The sequence below is a fragment of the Bos mutus genome, chromosome 10 (genome assembly GCF_027580195.1).
Source record: "Bos mutus isolate GX-2022 chromosome 10, NWIPB_WYAK_1.1, whole genome shotgun sequence".
NCBI lineage: Eukaryota > Metazoa > Chordata > Mammalia > Artiodactyla > Bovidae > Bos > Bos mutus.
The window spans coordinates 13,838,080-13,863,272 of record NC_091626.1 but is presented as its reverse complement, the minus strand read 5'-3'; the positions used below and the strand labels follow the sequence as shown (position 1 = coordinate 13,863,272).

At 38.5% G+C, this 25,193-nt stretch overlaps 1 protein-coding gene across 1 annotated transcript in view; it reads right to left on the bottom strand.

Moving 5' to 3' along the window:
- Positions 1-920: 920 nt before the first annotated feature.
- IQCH (IQ motif containing H) overlaps positions 921-25,193 on the bottom strand; it is a 229,793-nt gene continuing 205,520 nt past the window's right edge. Inside the window, 5 exon segments of the mRNA XM_070377335.1 lie at positions 921-1,452; positions 1,455-1,536; positions 9,710-9,818; positions 14,801-14,862; positions 23,362-23,484. Coding sequence (XP_070233436.1) covers positions 1,424-1,452; positions 1,455-1,536; positions 9,710-9,818; positions 14,801-14,862; positions 23,362-23,484 — 405 coding nt within the window. The 3' untranslated portion in view covers positions 921-1,423.

Below are 25,193 nucleotides of genomic sequence, written 5' to 3'. Positions count from 1 at the left end.
ACATATAAAAACTTCCCTGATAGATTTTAACAGTTTTGTAGTATTAAGAAGGGGATCTCACTATGTGAAAGATCCACTGCTGTGCTGAACAAAACAGAGACAGTTTTCTTTTAAAGTCCAGAGCAGATGAGAGCCATAAGGAGACAGAGGGTTTCATTTACTCTCAGGACACGATTGTGCCAGTGAACTAATGAGTCTCCTGGACCTTATGTTGCTCTGGCTTCAATCGAGGCGAGACTCTAATGGGCATGTAGTACTTCCTATCCGTCAAGTGTCTGGACAATGGGCCCCTCATATGGATTAGAGCGATCTGGCAAGAAAAAGAGGTCATCGTTGTACCTAGCACAAGCAGGAAACCTGGCTAATTACTCCACTTCCAACTATAGCAAAACAAAAGCTGACACATACACACACAAATGTTAATTGTTTTGCAGAAATTCAGCCTATAGCTGAGGCAGAGTTAACACATTATTGAAATTCCATAGGTAATAAATACCCCTCTTTTCCTCTACACACTCAAATAGTTTTAAAGATATAAAGGTCATTCTTTAAAACAACTCTGTGATTTGTGACTTGCATATTTCACCCTTCAGTTAAGCTGGATGATGTAGAAATACTTTCAACAGTTACAAAGCAAACACCAAGAGTGTCAACACTGCATAATTTTAACACTTTGCCCTTTAAAAGGTACTGTTGAATTAAGCTTGTAAAAATCCTACTGCTGTATTAATGGAGAGCTAGAGAATACAAATGTTTATTCAAGATAGAGGGCTGAGTTACACTGTTAAACTAAGAGCAGATACTGCCACCTAGATACATTCTGATTCTTTATTTAACTAGATGTTGGCTTATTTTACTTTTTGAAAAATGGCAACAACAGACAATAGTGGCTGGCACAATAAAAAGACAATGAGTGACGAAAGATCACTTTACAAATCCACAGAAATGTAATTTTCTTGGGGGAAAAAGAGATATTTCCATTTTGCCAAATAGCGAGGATTAAGCCTTTATTCAATTTTTTACATGCAGAAGACAAATTATTATTAGGAATAGGAAGAGAAAACTTTATAGAATTTTTTTTTTTTTAAAGCTTCATAATCCTGAAGTTTATAAAGAGATAGATGCAGAAGTGATATTAGTCAGACTTGTAACTTTCTTGATAGCTTATTTCGTCCTGTGTTTGGGAAGAGGAAGAGATTGATTGAAATGATAACACAAATAGGTTTTGGTTTAATAAGTAAAATAAGATTACTTAATAAACAGTTTTTAAAGAAAGCATTACATTATAATCTATTCTGTTCCCCTTCCTAGCAAACAAAGCAAACTAACTTTCCCTTCCTTTTATTCCTAACAGAAAAATGAATGTTGCCCATTTTTTGGCTTCAGATTGGAATCCAAAATCAGTAAAGTGTTCCAGGATCATTCATTTATCAGGTTTAGAGAGGGTTTTTAATGTTTGGACTGTAGGTTTTCTTCAAATCTCAACTTGTTTTCCTCTGTTACTCCTAGAATGGCTTCAAGGTCATCAATGGCAGCCTGTAAATGAACAGTGAAAATAATATTTGTTACTTAAAGACCTCTTATAAGTCTTCCATCCAGTCCATCAAGCATTTTCTCCTTTTTAAAGTTAAGTATGGTTTAGATCAGTTCTGCTCAAAGTGTGTTCCACTAACCAGCAGCCATCTATTAATTGTTGGTTTTCAGTCTTAACGAAATGGGTTAAAAACTGAAAGGATGAACTTGGAAACCTTTATAGAGATTTTTGTGTCTATTAAATGTAATGAAAAAATGGGCTTCTGTTTAATATGTCTTCGATTTTTTCATTTTATTTTTCTAGTAATTCATTTTTGTTGTATTTCACATATATATCGACGGATAATAGATCAGAAAAAATACAACAAATAGGTCCTTCATTGCAGTTAATTTGAGATGCCCTAGTCTGCTGCTGCTGCTAAGTCGCTTCAGTTGTGTCCGACTCTGTGCGACCCCATAGACAGAAGCCCACCAGGCTCCACCGTCCCTGGGATTCTCCAGGCAAGAACACTGGAGTGGGATGCCCTGGTCTAGTCACCCTAAAATGAAGACTAGTCGGCTGATGAGAGCATTTATTTCCATTGGTTTGGGGGAGGAAAAGTGGCACATTTCCATGCATTTTATTTAGTTTTTTTTTTAATTGAGGTAAAATTCACATATCATAAAATCCACCCTTTTAAAGTGTATAATTCAGTGGGTTTTAGTGTATTCATAAGAAACCATTACTCTATGTTATTCCAGAACATTTTCATCACCTGAGTAGAAATTCTATACCCATTATCTGCCATTCCGCATTTACTACCTCTCCTATCTCCTGGTAACCTCTAATCTATTTTCTATCTCTGTGGAATTGCCTACTCTGGACATTTCATGTAAACGAGTCATATAATGTGTGGCCTTTGTGTCTTAGCATAATGTTTTCAAGGTTCATCCATTTTGTAGCATGGATCAGAACTTAATTTCTTTTTTATGGCTAAATAATATTTCATTGTATCTGTTATCTACTTTTACTTTGGTTGTTTGCACTTTAGGTGTTATACCTAAGAAACCATTGCTAACCACAAGATCACGAAGATTTATACTTAGTATTCCAATGTGTGAAATATTATTCATTTAATATGATATAATGGCATTCACCCATTTATCTGTTGATGGGTATTTGGGTTGTTTCTACCTTTTGGCTCTTATGAATAATGTTTCTATTAACACTAATATATGTTTCATATGAGCATATATTTTCAGTACTCGGGTATAAAACTAGGTGTGGAATTGCTGAATCATATGGTAATTTTGTTTAACATTTTGAGGAAATATGAAACTATACATGGCAATGACACCATTTTATATTCCTATCAGCAATATGTGAGGGTTCCGGTTTCTCCATATCCTTGTTAATGTTTGTTATTATGTCTTTTTGATTGTAGCCATCTTAAGTGTGTAATGGAATCTTGTGGTTGATTTGGATTTCCCTAATAACTAATAATGTTGAGTGTTTCTTCATGTTTTTACTGTGTATTTGTATATCTTCTTTGACAACAGTCTATTCAAGTCCTTTGCTCACTTTTTTTTCTTTTTTCTTTTTAATTTTATTTTATTTTTAAACTTTACAATATTGTGTTAGTTTTGCCAAATATCGAAATGAATCCGCCACAGGTATATATGTGTTCCCCATCCTGAACCCTCCTCCCTCCTCCCTCCCCATACCATCCCTCTGGGTCATCCCAGTGCACCAGCCCCAAGCATCCAGTATCGTGCATCAAACCTGGACCGGCGACTCGTTTCATACATGATATTATACATGCTTCAATGCCATTCTCCCAAATCTTCCCACCCTCTCCCTCTCCCACAGAGTCCATAAGACTGTTCTATACATCAGTGTCTCTTTTGCTGTCTCGTACACAGGGTTATTGTTACCATCTTTCTAAATTCCATATATATGTGTTAGTATACTGTATTGGTGTTTTTCTTTCTGGCTTACTTCACTCTGTATAATAGGCTCCAGTTTCATCCACCTCATTAGAACTGATTCAAATGTATTCTTTTTAATGGCTGAGTAATACTCCATTGTGTATATGTACCACTGCTTTCTTATCCATTCATCTGCTGATGGACATCTAGGTTGCTTCCATGTCCTGGCTATTATAAACAGTGCTGCGATGAACATTGGGGTACACGTGTCTCTTTCCCTTCTGGTTTCCTCAGTGTGTATGCCCAGCAGTGGGATTGCTGGATCATAAGGTAGTTTTATTTCCAGTTTTTTAAGGAACCTCCACACTGTTCTCCAGAGTGGCTGTACTAGTTTGCATTCCCACCAGCAGTGTAAGAGGGTTCCCTTTTCTCCACACCCTCTCCAACATTTATTGCTTGTAGACTTTTGGATCGCAGCCATTCTGACTGGCGTGAAATGGTACCTCATAGTGGTTTTGATTTGCATTTCTCTGATAATGAGTGATGTTGAGCATCTTTTCATGTGTTTGTTAGCCATCTGTATGTCTTCTTTGGAGAAATGTCTATTTAGATCTTTGGCCCATTTTTTGATTGGGTCATTTATTTTTCTGGAGTTGAGCTGTAGGAGTTGCTTGTATATTTTTGAGATTAGTTGTTTGTCAGTTGCTTCATTTGCTATTATTTTCTCCCATTCTGAAGGCTGCCTTTTCACCTTGCTAATAGTTTCCTTTGTTGTGCAGAAGCTTTTAAGTTTAATTAGGTCCCATTTGTTTATTTTTGCTTTTATTTCCAATATTCTGGGAGGTGGGTCACAAAACAATGAATTTCACCTTTTTCTCAAGTGCACATGGAACCTTCTCCAGGATAGATCACATCCTGGGCCATAAATCTAGCCTTGGTAAATTCAAAAAAATAGAAATCATTCCAAGCATCTTTTCTGACCACAATGCAGTAAGATGAGATCTCAATTACAGGAGAAAAACTATTAAAAATTCCAACATATGGAGGCTGAACAACACGCTGCTGAATAACCAAGAAATCACAGATGAAATCAAAAAAGAAATCAAAATTTGCATAGAAACGAATGAAAATGAAAACACAACAACCCAAAACCTGTGGGACACTGTAAAAGCAGTCCTAAGGGGAAAGTTCATAGAAATACAGGCATACCTCAAGAAACAAGAAAAAAGTCAAATAAATAACCTAACTCTACACCTAAAGCAACTAGAAAAGGAAGAAATGAAGAACCCCAGGGTTAGTAGAAGGAAAGAAATCTTAAAAATTAGGGCAGAAATAAATGCAAAAGAAACAAAAGAGCAAAAATCAACAAAGCCAAAAGCTGGTTCTTTGAAAGGATAAATAAAATTGACAAACCATTAGCCAGACTCATCAAGAAACAAAGGGAGAAAAATCAAATCAATAAAATTAGAAATGAAACTGGAGAGATCACAACAGACAACACATAAATACAAAGGATCATAAGAGACTACTATCAACAATTACATGCCAATAAAATGGACAACGTGGAAGAAATGGACAAATTCTTAGAAAAGTACAACTTTCCAAAACTGGACCAGGAAGAAATAGAAAATCTTAACAGACCCATCACAAGCACGGAAATTGAAACTGTAATCAAAAATCTTCCAGCAAACAAAAACCCAGGTCCAGACGGCTTCACAGCTGAATTCTACGAAAAATTTAGAGAAGAGCTAACACCTATCCTGCTCAAACTCTTCCAGAAAATTGCAGAGGAAGGTAAACTTCCAAACTCATTCTATGAGGCCACCATCACCCTAATACCAAAACCTGACAAAGATCCCACAAAAAAAGAAAACTACAGGCCAATATCACTGATTACATAGATGCAAAAATCCTTAACAAAATTCTAGCAATCAGAATCCAACAACACATTAAAAAGATCATACACCATGACCAAGTGGGCTTTATCCCAGGGATGCAAGGATTCTTCAATATCCACAAATCAATCAATGTAATACACCACATTAACAAATTGAAAAATAAAAACCATATGATTATCTCAATAGATGCAGAGAAAGCCTTTGACAAAATTCAACATCCATTTATGATAAAAACCCTCCAGAAAGCAGGAATAGAAGGAACATACCTCAACATAATAAAAGCTATATATGACAAACCCACAGCAAACATTATCCTCAATGGTGAAAAATTGAAAGCATTTCCTCTAAAGTCAGGAACAAGATAAGGGTGCCCACTTTCACCATTACTATTCAACATAGTTTTGGAAGTTTTGCTCACTTTTTAATTGGGTTGTTTTTCTGTTGTTGAATTGTAAGAGTGCTTTATATACTGTGGACACTAGAGATATCATATACATGATTTGGAAATAATTTCGCCAGTTCTCTAAGTTGTCTTTTCACTTTTGTAAGTATCCTTTGGTGTACACAGAAGTTGTCAATGTTGATGGAATCCAACTTAGTATTTTTATGTTGCTTGATTGCACTTAACGTATATCTAAGAAGCCATTGCTAACCACAAGGTCTTGAAGATTTATACCTGTTTTCTTCTAAGAATTTAAAACTTTTAACTTTTAAATTTATGTCTTTAATCCAATTTTACTTAACTTTTGTATTTGCTATGGAGTTGAGAGGTACAGCTTCATTCATTTGCATGTGGATATCCATTTGTCCCAGCACTATTTATCAAAAAGACTATTCTTTTTTCATTGAATGGGCTTGGCGCTTGTTGAAAGTCAATTGACTGTAAAAGTGAAGATTTGTTTTTGGACTCTCAATTCTATTCCATTCATCTATACGTCTGTTCTTATAACAGTACCACATATTCTTGATTACTGTAGCTTTGTAGTAAGTTTTTAAAATTTAGAGGCCCTCTTTGTTCTTTTTTCCCAAGATTATTTTGACTATTTTGGATCTCTCAAATTTCCAAATGAATTTTAGGATTATCTTGTCAATTTCTGCAATAAAGCCAGCTAGGATTTTGATAGGAATTGCAATGAATCTATGAATCAATTTGGAGGGTACTGCCATTTTAGCAATGTTAAGTTTTCTGTTCCATAAACATAGAATGTCTTTCCACTTATTTAGATCTCCTTTCTTTTATGCTGTTTTGTAGTTTTCAGCAGACAGGTCTTATACTCGTTCTGCTAAACTTATTCGTAAATATTTTATTCTTTTTAAAAATTAATTTTAGATTGTTCATTGCTGATATATGGAGATACAACTGATATTTATATTAATATATAGCTATTGGGTCTTAAAAACTTGCTGAATTTGTTTATTAGTTCCAACAGATTGTTTATGAGTTCTTTAGGATTTCTGTATACAAGATCATGTCATCTGTGAATAAAGATAGTTCATTTCTTTTCAAACTTGTGTCTTTTATTTCTTTTTCTTGCCTAACTGTCCAGGCTAGAACCTTCAATATAATGATGAATAGAAGTGGTGAGAGCAGACATCCTTGTCTTGTTCCTGATCTTGCGGGGAAAGCTTTCAGTCTTGCACCATTAACTATGAGGTTAGCTGTGGCTTTTTCCCAGATGCCCTTATCAGGTTGAAGAAGTTACTTTTTAGTCCTAGTTTGTTTGAGTGTTTTGTTTAATCAAGAAAGGATGTTAAGTTTTGTTAAATGCTTTTTCTGCATCACCTTTCATTTTTATTTGGCCTTTATTTTGCTGGTAAATCCTTGTTTACAAACTGAAAATACTTATCAGGCTGCAGTTAGGATAGTAGACAAAAATACTACCAAAAATGAATCTATTACACTTTTTAAGTTTTTAAAAGTTATTCCTATTTTATCGAAATTTAAAGTTTTTACCTTTGGACCTTCTGCTAAGACACTTCAGTCGTGTCCGACTCTGTGCGACCCCATAGACGGCAGCCCACCAGGCTCCCCCATCCCTGGGATTCTCCAGGCAAGAACACTGGAGTGGGTTGCCATTTCCTTCTCCAGTGCATGAAAGAGAAAAGTGAAAGTGAAGTCGCTCAGTTGTGTCTGACTCTGTGTGACCCCATAGACAGCAGCCCACCAGGTTCCTCCATCCATGGGATTTTCCAGGCAAGAGTACTGGAGTGGGGTGCCATTGGGTTAAAAAAAAAAGTCAAGATAGCAATGATTCACATGAGATGCAGAAACCATGAGATATTTAAAAGCTACTGGCAGATGCATGTTGATGGATGGCAAAACCAATACAATATTGTAAAGTAAAAAAAATAAAAAATTAAAATAAAATAAAAGTAGCTGAGAAAGTGAAAAAAAAAAAAAAAGCTACTTCAGAATATCTGACTTCTGGTGATTTTTAAAGTCAGAAAAGGGCAGAGAGAAAAGGCCTTATTTTGTCAATAGCAGTTGGCTCTGCCAACCTCAAGTCCGAGGTTGGAGTCTACTAAGTCTGCATGGTTTGGGGGATAAACTCTGTGCCTTAGTCTGCCCAGGCTGCTATTACAAAACACTATAGATGGGGTGGCTTAAACAACAAAAATTTATTTCTCACATTTCTGGAGGCTGGGAAGTTTGAGGGCAAGGCGCTGGCTCTTTCTGTTCCTGGTGAGAGCTCTCTGGTTTGCAGACAGCCATCTTTTTGCTGTGTTCCCATTTAGTGGGGAGACAGAGACAGAGACAGACAGAGAGAAAGAAAGAGTGCAGGGTCTGTGGTCTCTTATAAGGACACTGATCCCATCATGAGGATCCCCCCATTATGACTTCATTTAAACATAATTACTTCCCAAGGTCACCTTCTTCATATATTATCATACTGGGGATGAAGAGTTCAACACGTGAACTTTGGGAGAACATAGTTCAGTCCACAGCACCATCTGATCCTGACTATTAGCTGTATTTGGACAGACTAAACTGATCACGTGCATATAGGCTCAGAATTTTGCACATTATGGTAACAGATGAAATGATGCTAGCTGGCAGGAACTTAGAATATAAATGATGAGCACAGATCCTTTAGAAAGACCAGTGAAAGTTGATGCAACACATAAAATCACTCTGAAGAGCAAAGCATTACTATCATTATTACTGTTATAGAGGGACTCTTGAGAGTCCCTTGGACTGTAAAGAGATACCAGTCAATCCTAAAGGAAATCAGTCCTGAACAGTCATTGGAAGGACTGATGCTGAAACTGAAGCTCCAATACTTTGGCCGCCTGATGTGAAGAACTGACTCCATAGAAAAACCTGATGCTGGGAAAGATTGAAGGCAGGAGGAGAAGGGGACGACAGAGGATGAGATGGTTGGATGGCATCACTGACTTGATGGATGTGAGTTTGAGCAAGCTCCAGGAGTTGGTGAAGGACAGGGAAGCCTGGCATGCTGCATTCCATGGGGTCTCAGAGTCAGACATGACTGAGTAACTCAACTGGCTGAGCAGGACTGGGCCCTAGCTCAAGGAAAAAAAAAATTCAAAATTTTTATTTTTATCAAGCTTTTGTTGGGCTTTCCATTTAAGAGAAAAATCACATGTGGTTTCTAATTGAATCTCCTGAGTTACTTGACCCATTCAAACAAGATGAAGGCTGACTGGGAACCAGATGCACACTCCAGTGAGCAATATCAAGTGTTTGTCTCTGTTTAGCTGATATTTTAAAAATTTTGGTATATCTTGCTCTCATTTTCTAGAGTTTAGAGAGTTCTAGACAATTACACGACTGGATTTCCTGAAGCAACATCCTTAGGTGACGTTTGGAAGCTTCAAAACTTTATGATGATATACCTGTCCCACTTCAGCAAAATGGGGTGGAGCAGATGGCTTACAAACATACTGAGGTTTTCTTCTGTTTCTCCCTATACACGTTGTCCTTCATGGGATTGCAGAACTTTTCTGGCTTTAGAAACTTAGACTTCCCAGGAATCCTTAGCCAGATATCGTATTATCTGAAATATAGGTAGCTTATAGTCAGGATTTTTGGTCGTGACAGTCTCTGTTTTGGCTCCATTGTGGCACTTCAATGTCACCTTCAACATCAGAAAGCCCTGTTGTCTTGTAAGCTTAGATTTGGAAATAGCAAGTGAAAACAAGTCTACTATATTTAAAGAAAAAGTTTCAAACTATTAAATTTAACTAACAGGTTCAGTGGGAACCTTATAATATTGACCCCATGCTGTAAAATATGTACCGCTTACAATGAAAAAAAAATGGTTTAGCACTTGTTTACAATACAGCATGAGGTATTTTCAGCCCTTGTATAGAAATTAACCAGGATCGTTAGTTAATTAACACCTCACCTTAAAATTGGTCTCGCCTTGCATATTAGGTGCTGATATTTCTTGATGGATGATGAAGAGATTGCGAGCAAAGGTCATGAGGACCCCCTGGAGATCCTCACCGATTGTTCTGTTAATGATATCCAAACAAATGAGTTTACCAACGATTCCCCTCACATGCTTAAAAACAATCACCCTCTCATTTGTGCCTGTCTGGTGATGGAATTGAATGAGTATTTTCAATCTCACAAGGTGGCAATCTTCAGGGAGATATGAAAGATGAGGCTCCATTTTAACTTGTCAACAAAAAGGATTTGTGTAATAAATATTTTTTATTAATCAACATAGCAGAATGTAGGAACAGGTTCAGTCATTCCTAGCAAAAGGCCACCACTGAGCTAGGACACTAGAATTAGCTCATTTTAAAAATTGTTAGTTTAAGAGAATTGTTTCTCAGTGTAATTCATGCTTAACAATTTACTTGCCTACAGAGACATTGGCACCTCAGTATTCTGGAGACTTTCATCTAGGGTTTATTTTCTGTTTCATGTATACAAGTGATTCCTGCCACTTATGAATGCATCCCATCTATGTGGAGAGGAGAATGTGCCCCATTCATGAATAGCTGTCTTTATAAACATGAACACACATTTAAAGAAGATTTCAGAGAACTTGGAAACCATCTTGTACGACTAAATTATAGTCAGTGAACATTCCCAAACCACTAGATCATTGTAAATTTTAACTTGGAAACAAAACTGCAGGGTACTTTGCTAGCAATTATTCAAACTTTTTTTAATCAAAGGAAAAAATAGAGTAAATGAATGGATTAATTTTTAAAAAATTGTTCTGTCCTGAGGGGGTGAACCTAAAGAGCTAATGCCCCTTAAGGCAGCTGAAAATAACTTTGGGATTACTTCTTTGCCAGTTGTTATCTGTAAAGTAAGTCACCGTAGAGTCAGGCTTAGACCCTTTTGGAATGGCTTCCTTACAGCCTGATTGGGCTTTCCTTGGATCAGGTTGGAAGTACAAATCTTCCCAGTTCCAAGACAGGAGACCAGAGCTCTATGCCTTGCGTCTGACTTTGGGGAAGCTACTTAAGCTCTCTGGGTTTTCATTTCTTTTCTCTGAGATGAAGGAAGTGGACTAGACAAGTACTTCCAAACTTCTTGAGTTATATTCCCCCAATCCAAGGACCACCTTATAGCTACTGAACATTGGTATCTTTTCTTTTAATAGAAAAACCAATAGCCAAAGGCAAATTTTTGTTGTTGTTGTTCAGTCATTAAGTTGTGTTGGATTCTTTGCTACCCCATGGACTGCAGCACGCCAGGCTTCTGTGTCCTCCACTATATCCCAGAGTTTGCTCAAATTCATGCGCATAGAGTTGGTGATGCCATCTAACCATCTCATCCTCTGCTGCCACCTTCTCCTTTTGCCTTCAGTCTTTCCCAGAATCAGGGTCTTTTCCAATGAGTCAGATCTTTTTCAGTGAGTTGGCTCTTCACATTAGGTGGCCAAAGTATTGGAGCTTCAGCTTCAGTCCTTCCAATGAATATTCAGAGTTGATTTCCTTTGTGATTGACTGGTTTGATCTCCTTGCTCCAGGGAGTCTCCAAGGGACTCTCAAGAGTCTTCTCCAGACCATAGTTGGAAAGCATCAATTCTGTGCTCAGCCTTCTTAATGGTCCAACTCTCACATCCATACATGAGTACTGGAAAAACCATAACTTTGACTATATGACCTTTGTCAGCAAACCAATGTCTCTGCTTTTTAATATGCTATCTAGTTTTGTCATAACATTCCTTCCAAGGAGCAAGGAGATGGTTTATGTATCTTTTAATTTCATGGCTGCAGTCATTGTCCACAGTGATTTTGGAGCCCAAGAAAATAAAATCTGCCTCACCCACAGTAGTAGATATAATGGTCATCTGAATGAAATTCATCCATTCTCATCCATTTTATTTATTTTCCATTGTTTTAGAACTAATCTTTTTAAATTTTTAATTGTAGGATAATTATTTCACAAAATTGTGATGATTTTTGCCATACATCAACATGAATTGGCCATAGGTATACATATGTCCTGGAGAAGGCAATGGCACCCCACTCCAGTACTTGTGCCTGGAGAATCCCATGGACAGAGGAGCCTGGTAGGCTGCAGTCCATGGGGTCGCTAGAGTTGGACACGACTGAGTGACTTCCCTTTCACTTTTCACTTTCATGCATTGGAGAAGGAAATGGCAACCCACTCCAGTGTTCTTGCCTGGAGAATCCCAGGGATGGGAAGCCTGGTGGGCTGCCGTCTGTGGGGTCGCACAGAGTCGGACACGACTGAAGCAACGCAGCAGCAGCATACATATGTCCCCTCCTTCTTATACCCCTCTCCTGCCTCTCTCCCCCTCCCACCTTTTAGGTTGTCACATAGCACTGGCTTTGGGTTCCCTGCGTCATACATCAAACTCCCACTGGCTACATATTTTACATATGGTAATGTGTATGTTTCAGTGCTATTCTCTCAAATCATCCCACCCTCTCCTTCCCCCACTGTGTCCAAAAGTCTGTTCTTTATGTCTGTGTCTCCTTTGCCGCCCTGCACATAGGATTGTCAGTACTATCTTTCTAGATTCCATATATATGCATTAATATACAATATTTGTCTTTCTCTTTCTGACTTCCTTCATTCTGTATAATAGGCTCTAGGTTCATCCCCCTCATCAGAACAGACTCAAATGCATTCCTTTTTATAGCTGAGTAATATTCCACTATGTATGTGTACCATAACTTCCTTAGCCATTCATCTGTCTATCCCATCCATTTGAATTCACTGATTCCTGAGATGCTGGTGTTCAATCTTGCCATCTCCTGCTTGACCACATCCAACTTACCTTGATTCATGGACCTAACATTCCAGGTTCCTATTCAGTATTGTTCTTTAACAGCATGGACTTTACTTTCATCACTAGACACGTCCACAACTGAGTGTCATTTCTGGTTTCGCCCTATTGCTTCGTTCTTTCTGGAGCTATTAGTAATTGCTCTCTGCTCTTTCCCAGTAGTATATTGAACACCTTCCAACCTGGGGGTTCATCTTCAGGTGTCAAATCTTTTTGCCTTTTCATATTGTTTATGTGGTTTTCCAGGCAAGAATACTGGAGTGGGTTGCCATTTCCTCCTCCAGTGGACCATGTTTTGTCAGAACTCTTCACTATGACCTGTCCATCCTGGATGGCCCTTCACCACAACAAAGCTGTGATCCATGAAGGGGAAAGACAACTTTAGAGTCATTAATTTTTTTTCATTTTTTTCTTTTTTAAATTATGAAAGTATAATAACACATTTATAGTAGACTTGGAAAACACAGAACAAAGTTACATATAGTTCTACTATATTTTACAACTTTTTAAGTGGATAAATTAAAATTTTTAGTAGGAGTTTCAATATCAAACTCTCAAAAATTAATAGAATGAACAGACAGAAAAGTAGAAGGATATAGTAGACCTGAATAGCACTATGAACCAATTCAACATAATTAAGATATATACAACTTTCATACAATAGCATGATACAAATTCTATTCAAGTTCCCATAGACTACAAACCAGGAGACACTGGAACATATCTGGGGGCATAAAAAAAAGGTACAAAAAATTTCATGGTCTAAAGGTATTGAAATGGTACAGAGTCTGTTCTCTTAGCACTGTGGAATGATGTTAGAAATCATTATCAAAAGATATTTGAAAATAGTCCACATATTTTCAAGTGCAATGTGACAATTACCAAGAGAGATCTGAGAATAATTAATTTTTTAACAGTGATTTGTATTTTATTGCCACAGGGTCAGTATGTATTGGACCCCAGGTGCTTCTCCAAATTCCTGGGTCCCATCCAGATCGACAAAATCAGACTCTTTGATTGTGTAGTTTCACAAAGTCCCTCAAGGTGATTCTTACATATCCTAAAGATTGAGACTCATACTTTAAAAAAAATTGTGTGTGTGTGTGTATGATGCTGAGTCCACACATGGATTCAAGCTCCTCTAACCACCCCCTCAGCCTCCTCAGGTCCATGGTTCCCAGCTTGGGATCCAAGAACCTAGATTGACTGTATGTCCCCTTTCTATTAATAATTCATCTCTAGAACTTCCTTCATTTTTTCCTTCCTTGAGCTTTCTACTTAAATTCCACTATTTCCAGAAATATCCTAGTATAAGTGAAATCAGATGAAGTTACCCCAGTGAAGCCAAGCCACACAATTTTGATGTGGAAGGTTCCCTCTTAGAGCTCTCACCTGATATGGCCTGATTGTCATAAACCTAAACAAAACCCAGCCAACTCATGAAAAAGCCTCTCAATCCTCCAGAGAAAATAAAGCAACACTAAGAAAAGTTTATATTTGTTCATCTTATCTTTTTCAATGTGCTGTAAATATTAAAAGGAAGAAAAATATAGGATAGAAAGTTTCCCAACAAATCAGAATGACTTAAAGGTACCAAATAACCATATTTCAAGATATGAATAATATACAGTTCAAGGCTATGGCTGGAAAGTTCTGAGTCCTAGATGAGGTAACAGCTTTTACTAAGCTCTCCAGAATAACCTGGAGAGAAATTTGCAGGAAACAGGGAAACACAGAGAAACCCCCTGAATGGTGGAAAGGACTCTTAGCATAAAATGTGGAGACTGCATCAGGGCTGGAACTAGATCTGAGAAGAGGCTACAGACCCTGCCTTTTAGGGAGCATCTTGCCAAGTCATCAGACCATTTTTCTAAGCATGTCAGAATGACAACTGCCCTTCTGCAATCAGGACATCTGAGCTGGTTCCTCATTAGTCAGATTTGCTGTGGCTTGTAGGTATATGTGTTTGAATATAATATGTTGTTAAAACTAGACTCTTACCCATCGATTCTGGATAATTAATAAGTTATAATAATGAACTCCCACTGACACATCTCAAGTCAATTTATGAAATACTTAAAGATCTGAATAAAACAAGATAGACTTTCAATAAATCAGCACACTGATTAAAATGCAAAAGAAGCATCATTCTTGTTGGTTGTTATAGTCTATTTTCTTAGCTTATTACATCTCTTAGATATACTTCATACTTACAACATTCCCAACCTGTCTCTCTTCAAGTTTTCAAATAATATAAAGATAGTTCCTTGTCTGTCCTATAAAATTTGAATGGGAAGAAGAGAAATAGCATATTATGTTGGAAACAAAGAAAATGTACTACACTAAGACCACTAAGGCTGATTTGAATTGAAGTCTAGAACTAATTGCAAATATTGTCAGAAGCACATTTGGAAAGGCTGTCTCCAGAATATGGAATAGATATATTCCTGGTCAGTGTTGTCTTTCAATTGAGATTATAATTTACATCAAACATTGTATAAGTTTAAAGTGTACAACATGTTGATTTGATATATTTATTTATTGTAATTTGATTATCACAATAGCTTTAGCTAAGACCCCTATCTCATCACATAATTATGATTTCATTTTTGTGGTGAGAATATTAAAGATCTAGTCTCATGGCAATTTTGAAGTATATAATATAATATTGTTGACTGTAATCACGATGCTCTTTGTTAGATTTCCCAGAACCTATTCTAATTTTCAAACTGCAAATTTGTCCCTTTGACCAATATTCTCCCAATCCCCCACCCACCCCAGGCCCTGGTAACCGCCACTCTACTCTGTTTCGTTGAGTTTGACGTTTTTTTTGGATTTTACATGTAAGTGATATTGTATAACCTTTGTCTGGCTTTTCTCATTTAGCATAATGCAGTCAAGTTTCATCTACGTTCTCACACATAACAATATTTTCTTCTTTCTCATGGTTGAGTAATATTCCATTCTACATATACTTTTCAAAATTGATATATAGTTGATATACAATATTATATAAGTATCAGGTGTACAACATAATGATTGACAATTTTTAAAGGTTATACCAGATGTATAGTTCTTTTAACATACTGGCTATATTCCTTGTGTTGTAGCTTATTTATTCTATACATAGTAGTTTGTGCTTCTTAATCTTTCCTTGTCTTATCCCTCCCACCTTCCCTCTTCCCACTGATAACCACTCGTTTGTTTTCTGTAAGTCTGTTTCTTTTTTGTTATATTCACTAGTTTTTGTTGTATTTCTTAGATTCCACATGTAAGTTATAACAAACAGTATTTGTCTTTCTCTCTGATTTGTTTCACTAAGTATAATACCTCTAAGTCCCTCCATGTTGTTGCAAATGGCAAATTTTCATTCTTTTTATGGCTGAGTAATATTCCATTGTACATATATACCACATCTTCTTTATTCATTTACCTGTTGGTGAATACTTAGGTTGCTTCCATATCTTGGCAATAGTAAATAGTGGTGCTATGAACATTTGGGGTGCATGTATCTTTTCAAATTAGTGTTTTCTACCCAGGAGTGAAATGGGTAGATCTTATGGTAATGATACTTTTAGTTTTCTGAGAAACCTCCATACTGTTCTCCACAGTGGCTGCACCAATTTCTATTTGCACCAACAGTGTATGAGGGTTCTCTTTTCTCCACATCCTCACCAACATTTGTTATTTGTGCTCTTTTTGATGATAGATGGGTATGAGGTGATATCTCATTATGATTTTGATTTGCATTTCTCTGATGACAAATGATGTTGAGCATCTTTTCATGTGCTTGCTGGCCATCGGTGTAACTTCTTTTGAAAAATGTCTGTTCAGGTCTTCTGCCCAATTTTTAATCGTTTTTTTTTTTTGTTTGTTTGTTTTTCATGTTGAGTTGTAAGAGCTGTTTATATATTTTGGATATTAACCCCTTAGTTGTCATATCATTTGCAAATATTTTCTCCCATTTAGCAGGTGGTCTTTTGTTTTGTCAGTGGTTTCCTTTGCTGTGTAAAAGCTTTTAAGTTTAATTAGGTCCCATTTATTTGTTCGGAGAAGGCAATGGCACCCACTCCAGTACTCTTGCCTGGAAAATCCCATGGATGGAGGAGCCTGGAAGGCTGCAGTCCATGGGGTCGCTGAGGGTCAGACACGACTGAGCGACTTCACTTTCACTTTTCACTTTCATGCATTGGAGAAGGAAATGGCAACCCACTCCACTGTTCTTGCCTGGAGAATCCCAGAGACAGGGGAGCCTGGTGGGCTGCCGTCTATGGGGTCGCACAGAGTCGGACACGACTGAAGTGACTTAGGAACAGCAGCAGCAGCAGCATTTATTTATTTTTGCTTTCATTTCCTTTTCCAATCTGCAATTTAGCTCACTTTCTAGGTGATTCTCATGCACATCAAAATTTAAAAACCACTGTTCTAAGACAAATGGATAAAAAATATAGGGAAGCAGTTTGTTGTGTGAAAAATAATTTGTACTTCAAAGGAAAGCTATATACTGTCTATATCACACCTTGATTCTATGGAAGATATTTTACAAGTGACTGAGAAATTCTGTCCAGTTTGGTAGAGGTTCAGTTGATTTTCCTCTCCTGCTTCCTATGTGAAAAAATCAACTTTGCCTCCATTTACATTTTCATTTCAATAGTCATGATCTATAAAGATGTATGGTTTTTTAAAATTCTTTCTTGTCCTGATTATAAAATCTGCCTAATTCTTCTCTCTTAAATAAGATCTTTATCATGTGTGTAGTTTTGTATCTGTATGAGAGGCATGATTTTATCCTTTTTGGAAAACTATCTTTTAACATTTTTTTCTCAAATAAACAAAAGCTAATGCTGGAGTTGTCCAATAGTGGAAATGGCTGTCCCATGAAGCTGTGGACTCCTCATCACTAAAAGTGCAGGGAAAAAAAACAAAAACTACATTTGGGGGATTTGGTAAAAAATACCACATGCCAGAATTGCAATTCCCCATTGACTCTCCATTTTATCAGGAAATCTAGGCATTAGAATAGACAATGGACTAGAATGGTGGTCAATGCTGGCTGCATATTAGAATCATCTGAGTGCTTTAAAAATTTAATGCCTGGACCTTACCTCTAAAAATACTGATTTAATTGGTCTGGAGTGGGTCCTGGGTACAGTGCCAGACTCAGCCATACTAGAGCCCAAGGCAAAGGAAAAACATCAGTATATTTTTATTTGAAATATTGATATTTTATTCATCTTGGATTTCTTGAATTAATTTTGATTTTAACATTTGCATTACATTATTAAATTTATCTTTATTACTGAGGTCCTTTGGGTAAGTGCCTCACTTGCCTCTCCTTACTCCCAAACTTGCCTGAACATCTGTACTTTTTAAATCTCACTCAGGCCATTCTAATGGGCAGTCATTGAATGGGCATTCAATAGAACTATTGACTAGATGATCTTGTATTGCATCCTTTACTGTGCTGTCCAGCATGGTGGCCACTAGACACGTGGGGCTACTGAGAACTTGAAATATTAGTAATCGTGATTGACTTTACTGCAGCTTTCAAGCTGTCCTCTTCAGAATAGTGGGGAACATCCCCACCTGTCAAATGGGAGATGGAGTTTGTTTCCCCGAGGCAACGTGCCCTTTTTTGGGCTTCCCTGGTGGCTCAAATGGTACAGAATATGCCTGCAATGCAGGAGACCCAGGTTCAATCCCTGACTTGGTACACTAATGTAAAATATCTTATTACTGTTTGTACTGACTACATGGTGAAGTAATAATACTTCTTTTCTTTTTGGGGTGCATCCTTTTCTTGATACTAATTTCTGAATCTATCAAGTAGGCTAAGTTATGCTTCAATAGTTTAAAAAAAAAAAAAATTAATTACTACTTTGTGTAACAAAAAAGTTGGTTCTTGCTCATACTTCATTTCCCACATGGGTCAACATGGATGTCTGGTCCCCGTTGGTACATCAGAGCTGAAAGAGGCTCCGTTTCAGTGTGCTTCCAGGATTTCCAAGGCAGGAAAAAGGACATGGTGACTCATGGAGTGGCTCTTAAAGGCACAGAAAGACATACATCACTTCTATTCATATTTCACTGGCAGAGGGTGGAGGAGGTATAATTCTCTTACGTGCGTGAAAGGAGGAGAATCAGAACATTTTGATCAGCCACCACGACAATCCGTTGGCCTGAGGAAGTGATTGCTAGTGGCTGTGGAGCCATTTAGGACCATGGCACATTGCCTGTATGTGTGTGAGACCGGCCCATCACACTGTCGCAGGCAGTAAACGTGACACTTTTCTCCATATGGCTTTCATTACAAGTTCATTTCATTAGGAAATCAGTGGGGGTATTTTGTAGCATTACAGAAATACCAGGAATGAGACCTACTGAGTTGGTTACAAACTCAGCAATGCTTCCTTCCAATATTCAGCAAGGAAAAATAAACTCATAGGGTGATCTCATTTCCCCTTTTCACCCCTGAGATTTTGGACCAAAAATAACATGTGAAATTCGATGATGATAATGGGAAGAAAAACATAATGTTGAGAATAAGGACTTTTGAGGATTCTTCTTTTGGTAGCAATGACATTGATGTGTTATTAATATTGCTTCTTGCCACATTAAACTTGATCAAGAGTGGAAACAGGTAGGGCTTCCCAGGTGGCTCAATGGTAAAGAATCTGCCTGCCGATGCAGGAGATGTGGGTTCAGTCCCTCCGTTGGGAATATACCCTGGAGTAGGAAATGGCAACCCACTCCAGTATTCTTGCCTGGAAAATTCCAGGGACAAAAGAGGCTAGCAGGTTACAGTCCATGGGGACACAAAGAGTTGGACACAGCTGAGCAACTGAGCACACACGCATGGAAAGGAGATAGCACATGTAACACTGGAATTAGGGTAAGTGACCTTCTTTATAGACTCAGAATAACCCAAGGAGGCAATAAAATTTTAAGGAAGTTCATTGTTATACATATCTTTTTTTTTTTTTTTCTTTTGTCAAATGGAGACAGTTGAGGGGGTTATGGAGAAGTCTGCGCTTCTTCAACTGAAGAATATATAAGGAATACCTAGGTGGAATATTTTATTTGAAATGGATCTCAGAATTCTTGGAATAGATTAGAAATAATGTTTTAGAAACATACATAATTAGTGAGAAACAGTCTTTAGAGAGAAAAAGGTGCATAGGAGGTATTCTGATGTAAGAAAAAGAATCATATTTAACTTTATGGACAATTGTGGATTAAGGCATAAAATGCTTGGATGTGTGGCCTGGGGAAAGTGCTTAAACTCTTTAAGCACTAATTCCTCACTGTAATATGGCAGAAATAGCAATTTCTTATAGAAGATTAAAGAGATAATAATGTAATAGTGCTTAGCTCAGTGCCAGCACATAGTAGGTGCTTGTTTAAATGCCTCGCCAAGAAAATGCAATGGAGAGAACAAGTAGAGAGTTCTGACCAGGGATGGATCCCAGGGTCTGAAAAGATGTGAATCCTTCACAGGAAAAATAGAGTAAGGTCATTGTTAGAGAATTTGAAAAATTTCCAAGTAGTCACATGTCTCCTTCTCGCCTCAGAGTTTTATGACTCAATTTCTCATCTCTTCTTGTAGCTTTATTTATTATTTGTTCTTTTTCTTTCTGTTTATCTCCTCCTACTTTATTTTTAGGAAGCTTCCCTGGTGCCTCAAATGGTAGAGTCTGCCTGCAATGTGGGAGACCCAGGTTTGATCCTTGGGTTGGCAAGATCTGTAGAAGGAAATGGCAACCCACTCCAGTATTCTTGCCTGGAAAATTCCATGAACGAGAGAGCCTGGCTATAGTCCATGGGGTCACAAAGAGTCAGACACGACTGAGCAACTAACACACACACCTTATTTTTATAGAATGTTCCAGTCTCTGGATTTTCTCCTCCAGATTTTCTCCTGTTATCTTTTTCTTCTTCATATTGTTCCATCGCTCCATCACCTTCAGTCTATTTCTCTTTCTCTTCCACTTCATCTTTCATCCTTTATAGACTGTTTGGCACTGGAGACCTGGAGGCTACGCCCGTTGTGTCTTCTGTTCTTCTCTGCCCTTTCTTCATTCTTCTCGCCCTCAGTGGAACCCCTTCCTCTGCACCACCCACTGTTCTCCCGGACCATAGCAGCCTGTTTCCTGTACTGAGATTTGTTCTTAGAAATGAATCTGATCAACTCAGAGCCACGAAGGTGTAAATAACTTTAAAAATTTGGTGCTTTACTTTTCCCAGGGGTAGCTAGAACTTCAATCAAGTACAAAGCCTTCAGCCGAAGAAATAAATGTCTAATAATAATTTGGGGCATTATAAAGTTATGGAGTATGTTTTCTTTTCAACAGGAGAACTTCTCTGCCAAATATGCCCACTCACAGAGCTTGTTCTGCTTTGATATTTTATAAGCAAATGAGTTGATTCAGATAAAGCTAGAGTTAGATTTAGCCACCTTCTGGCATATGGAAGTCTAATAAACTCTGAGGCTGAAAACTACAGTTGACTCTTCAGCTGGCCATCAGTATCACTGGAAATAAACTAAAAACGGGGGAAACTGTTTTCTATCAGAACTCCTCCTGGAAAGAAACTATGATATGTCTGTAGAAGGATGCTATGAATTGAATTGTGTACCACTCCCCCACACCCCAATTCATATGTTTAAGCCTTAATACCCTATGTGAATGTATTGGAAACAGGGACTTTAAGGAAATGGTTAAGGTTATTGAGGCCATAAGGGTGAAGCCCCATTTGGATAGAACTTGTGTCCTTCTAGGAGAGGTTACAGAGATACCAGAGATTGCTCTGTCTTCACCATGTTCAGTTCAGTCACTCAGTCGTGTCCGACTCTTTGCGACCCCATGAATCGCAGCACACCAGGCCTCTCTGTCCATCACCAACTCCTGGAATTCACTCAGACTCATGTCCATTGAGTCAGTGATGCCATCCAGCCATCTCATCCTCTGTCGTCCCCTTCTCCTCCTGCCCCCAATCCCTCCCAGCATCAGAGTCTTTTCCAATGAGTCAACTCTTCGTATGAGGTGGCCAAAGTACTGGAGTTTCAGCTTTAGCATCATTCCTTCCAAAGAAATCCCAGGGCTGATCTCCTTCAGAATGGACTGGTTGGATCTCCTTGCAGTCCAAGGGACTCTCAAGAGTCTTCTCCAACACCATAGTTCAAAAGCATCAATTCTTCGGCACTCAGCTTTCTTCACAGTCCAACTCTCACATCCATACATGACCACTGGAAAAACCATAGCCTTGACTAGACGGACCTTTGTTGTCAAAGTAATGTCTCTGCTTTTCAATATGCTATCTAGGTTGGTCATAACTTTTCTTCCAAGGAGTAAGTGTCTTTTAATTTCATGGCTGCAGTCACCATCTGCTTGGAGAATTTTGAGCATTACTTTACTAGCATGTGAGATGAGTGCAATTGTGCGGTAGTTTGAGCAGTATTTCAGTATTCTTGCTTTGAGAACCCCATGAACAGTATGAAAAGGCAAAATGATAGGATACTGAAAGAGGAACTCCCAGGTCAGTAGGTGCCCAATATGCTACTGGAGATCAGTGGAGAAATAACTCCAGAAAGAATGAAGGGATGGAGCCAAAGCAAAAACAATACCCAGTTGTGGATGTGACTGGTGATAGAAGCAAGGTCCAATGCTGTAAAGAGCAATATTGCATAGGAACCTGGAATGTCAGGTCCATGAATCAAGGCAAATTGGAAGTGGTCAAACAGGAGATGGCAAGAGTGAACGTCGACATTCTAGGAATCAGCAAACTAAAATGGACTGGAATAGGTGAATTTAACTCAGATGACCAATATATCTACTACTGTGGGCAGGAATTCCTCAGAAGAAATGGAGTAGCCATCATGATTAACAAAAGAGTCCGAAATGCAGTACTTGGATGCAATCTCAAAAATGACAGAATGATCTCTGTTTGTTTCTAAGGCAAACCATTCAATATCACAGTAATCCGAGTCTATGCCCCAACCAGTAATGCTGAAGAAGCTGAAGTTGAATGGTTCCTAACATGTGTCACCATGTTAGGACACAGCAAAGAGGCAGTTACTCTGTTAAGTCAGGAAGGGTCCTTACTGGGAACTGAATTAACTGGAACTTCACCTTGGATTACCCAGCCCCCAGAACTGTGAGAAATAAATTTACGTTGTTTAAGTGAAGTGAAAGTTACTCAGTCGTGTTCAAGTCTTTGAGACCCCATGACTATACAGTCCCTGGAACTCTCTAGGCCAGAATACTGAAGTGGGTAGCCTTTCCCTTCTCCAGGGGATCTTCCCAACCCAGGGATTGAACCCAGGTCTCCGACATTGCAGGCAGATTCTTTACCAGCTGAGCCACAAGGGAAGCCCTTTAAACCACCTTGTATATGGTGTTTTGTTATGGCAGCCCAACCAGACTAGGAGAATGTTCATAGGTAAGCAGCTTTGGTTGGGGTCAGAAAGTCAAGACATGCTTCAAAATGAAGAGAGGGTCCCCCTAAATGACCCCTAAGTCTGGGGAGCTACAGGGTTTCTACTTTACTAACATGGGGTGTATGAGTCTAGGGACAGATATCAACTTCCCAGGACCAAGTGCTACCCTCTGTGGAGTTGCCTTTCTGCTCATCCCCAAGCAGCACTCAGCCTTCCTCTAAATACATGTCAAACCAATGTTTAAAGAACATCTGTTTGAAGAGGTACCAAATTATTAGCTGCCTAAATCACCTACAGGCCTACATTTGGTCCAATCTTGGCCAACTGTCATCCTTCATACCTCAATATTATAGCCGATGCCATGGGCCTTACACATATGGAGAAAAACATAGTGGAAAAATAGAGAGAGACTCTCGTGTCTCAGCTGGGTGCTCATCACTGCATAGCGACTGGTTGCCTGTGACTGGAAAAAAAAAACAAAACAGCTGAATGTCAGACTTTTTACAAAATATATAAACTTAAAATATTTTAAAAATTTCTTTACTTTTTTGGCTGTGCTGGGTTTTTGTTGCTCTGTGCAGGCTTTCTCTAGTTGCAGTGGGCAGGGGCTACTCTTCATTGCAGTGCGTGGGCTTCTTATTGCACTGGCCTCTCTTGCTGCAGAACATGGGCTCTAGGGCTTGTGGGCTTCAGTAACCATGGCCCATGGGCTTAGCTGCTCCGTGGCACGTGGGATGTTCCCAGACCAGGGATTGATCCCATGTCCCCTATATTGACAGGTGAATTCCTAACCACTGGACCACCAGGGAAACCCTAAATAAAATTTTAATCTCAGAATAATTGTGGATTAAGAGAAAAGTTGCAAAGATTATACAGAGAATTCCTGTATAACCCACACCTAGTTCCCCTGCTTTTGACAAGGCACATTGATGTGGTACATGTACATGATGTTTGTCATGACTAAGGAACCAAATCGCCACATTACTATTAAGCCCATACTTTATTTGGATATAATTACTTTTCCCCTAATTCCCATTTTCTGTTCCAGGATCCCCTCCACCTTATATTTGTCATGTCTTCTGTGACAGTTTCTCAGTCTCACCTAACAGTTTTGAGGGGTACTGATCTGGTCCCATCACTTCATGGGAAATAGATGGGGAAACAGTGGAAACAGTGTCAGACTTTATTTTTTGGGGCTCCAGAATCACTGCAGATGGTGACTGCAGCCATGAAATTAAAAGACACTTACTCCTTGGAAGAAAGGTTATGACCAACCTAGATAGCATATTGAAAAGCAGAGACATTACTTTGACAACAAAGGTCCTTCTAGTCAAGGCTATGGTTTTTCCAGTGGTCATGTATGGATGTGAGAGTTGGACTGTGAAGAAAGCTGAGCGCTGAAGAATTGATGCTTTTGAACTGTGGTGTTGGAGAAGACTCTTGAGAGTCCCTTGGACTGCAAGGAGATCCAACCAGTCCATTCTGAAGGAGATCAGCCCTGGGATTTCTTTGGAAGGAATGATGCTAAAGCTGAAACTCCAGTACTTTGGCCACCTCATACGAAGAGTTGACTCATTGGAAAAGACTCTGATGCTGGGAGGGATTGGGGGCAGGAGGAGAGGGGACGACAGAGGATGAGATGGCTGGATGGCATCACCGACTTGATGGACGTGAGTTTGAGTGAACTCCGGGAGTTGGTGATGGACAGGGAGGCCTGGCGTGCTGCAATTCATGGGGTCGCAAAGAGTAGAACATGACTGAGCAACTGAACTGAACTGAACTGATCAGGTATTTTGTAGGATATCCCTCAATTTAGGGATGTCTGATATTTTTTTCATGGTTAGATGAGGGTTGTTGGTTTTGGAGAGAGAGGGAAACTGCTACTTTCATCACTTCATATCAACATGACTTATCACTATGATGCCAACCATGGTCCCCTGGCTAAAATAGTTTTCATTAGATTTCTTGCTGTAACGATTCCTTCCACCTTTCCATACTGTGCTCTTTGGCAACAAATAATTAAAATATACTTCACCTCCTTGAAGGGACCAATGCTAGAGCTTTAATTCCAACTGCTTTCTTTGTTTGGGAAATTGCTATTCTTTATCTTGCTTGCCTATCAATGAGAGCTATCCCAAAGAGACTGGTTATAGTAGGTCCAAAGCATTTCAA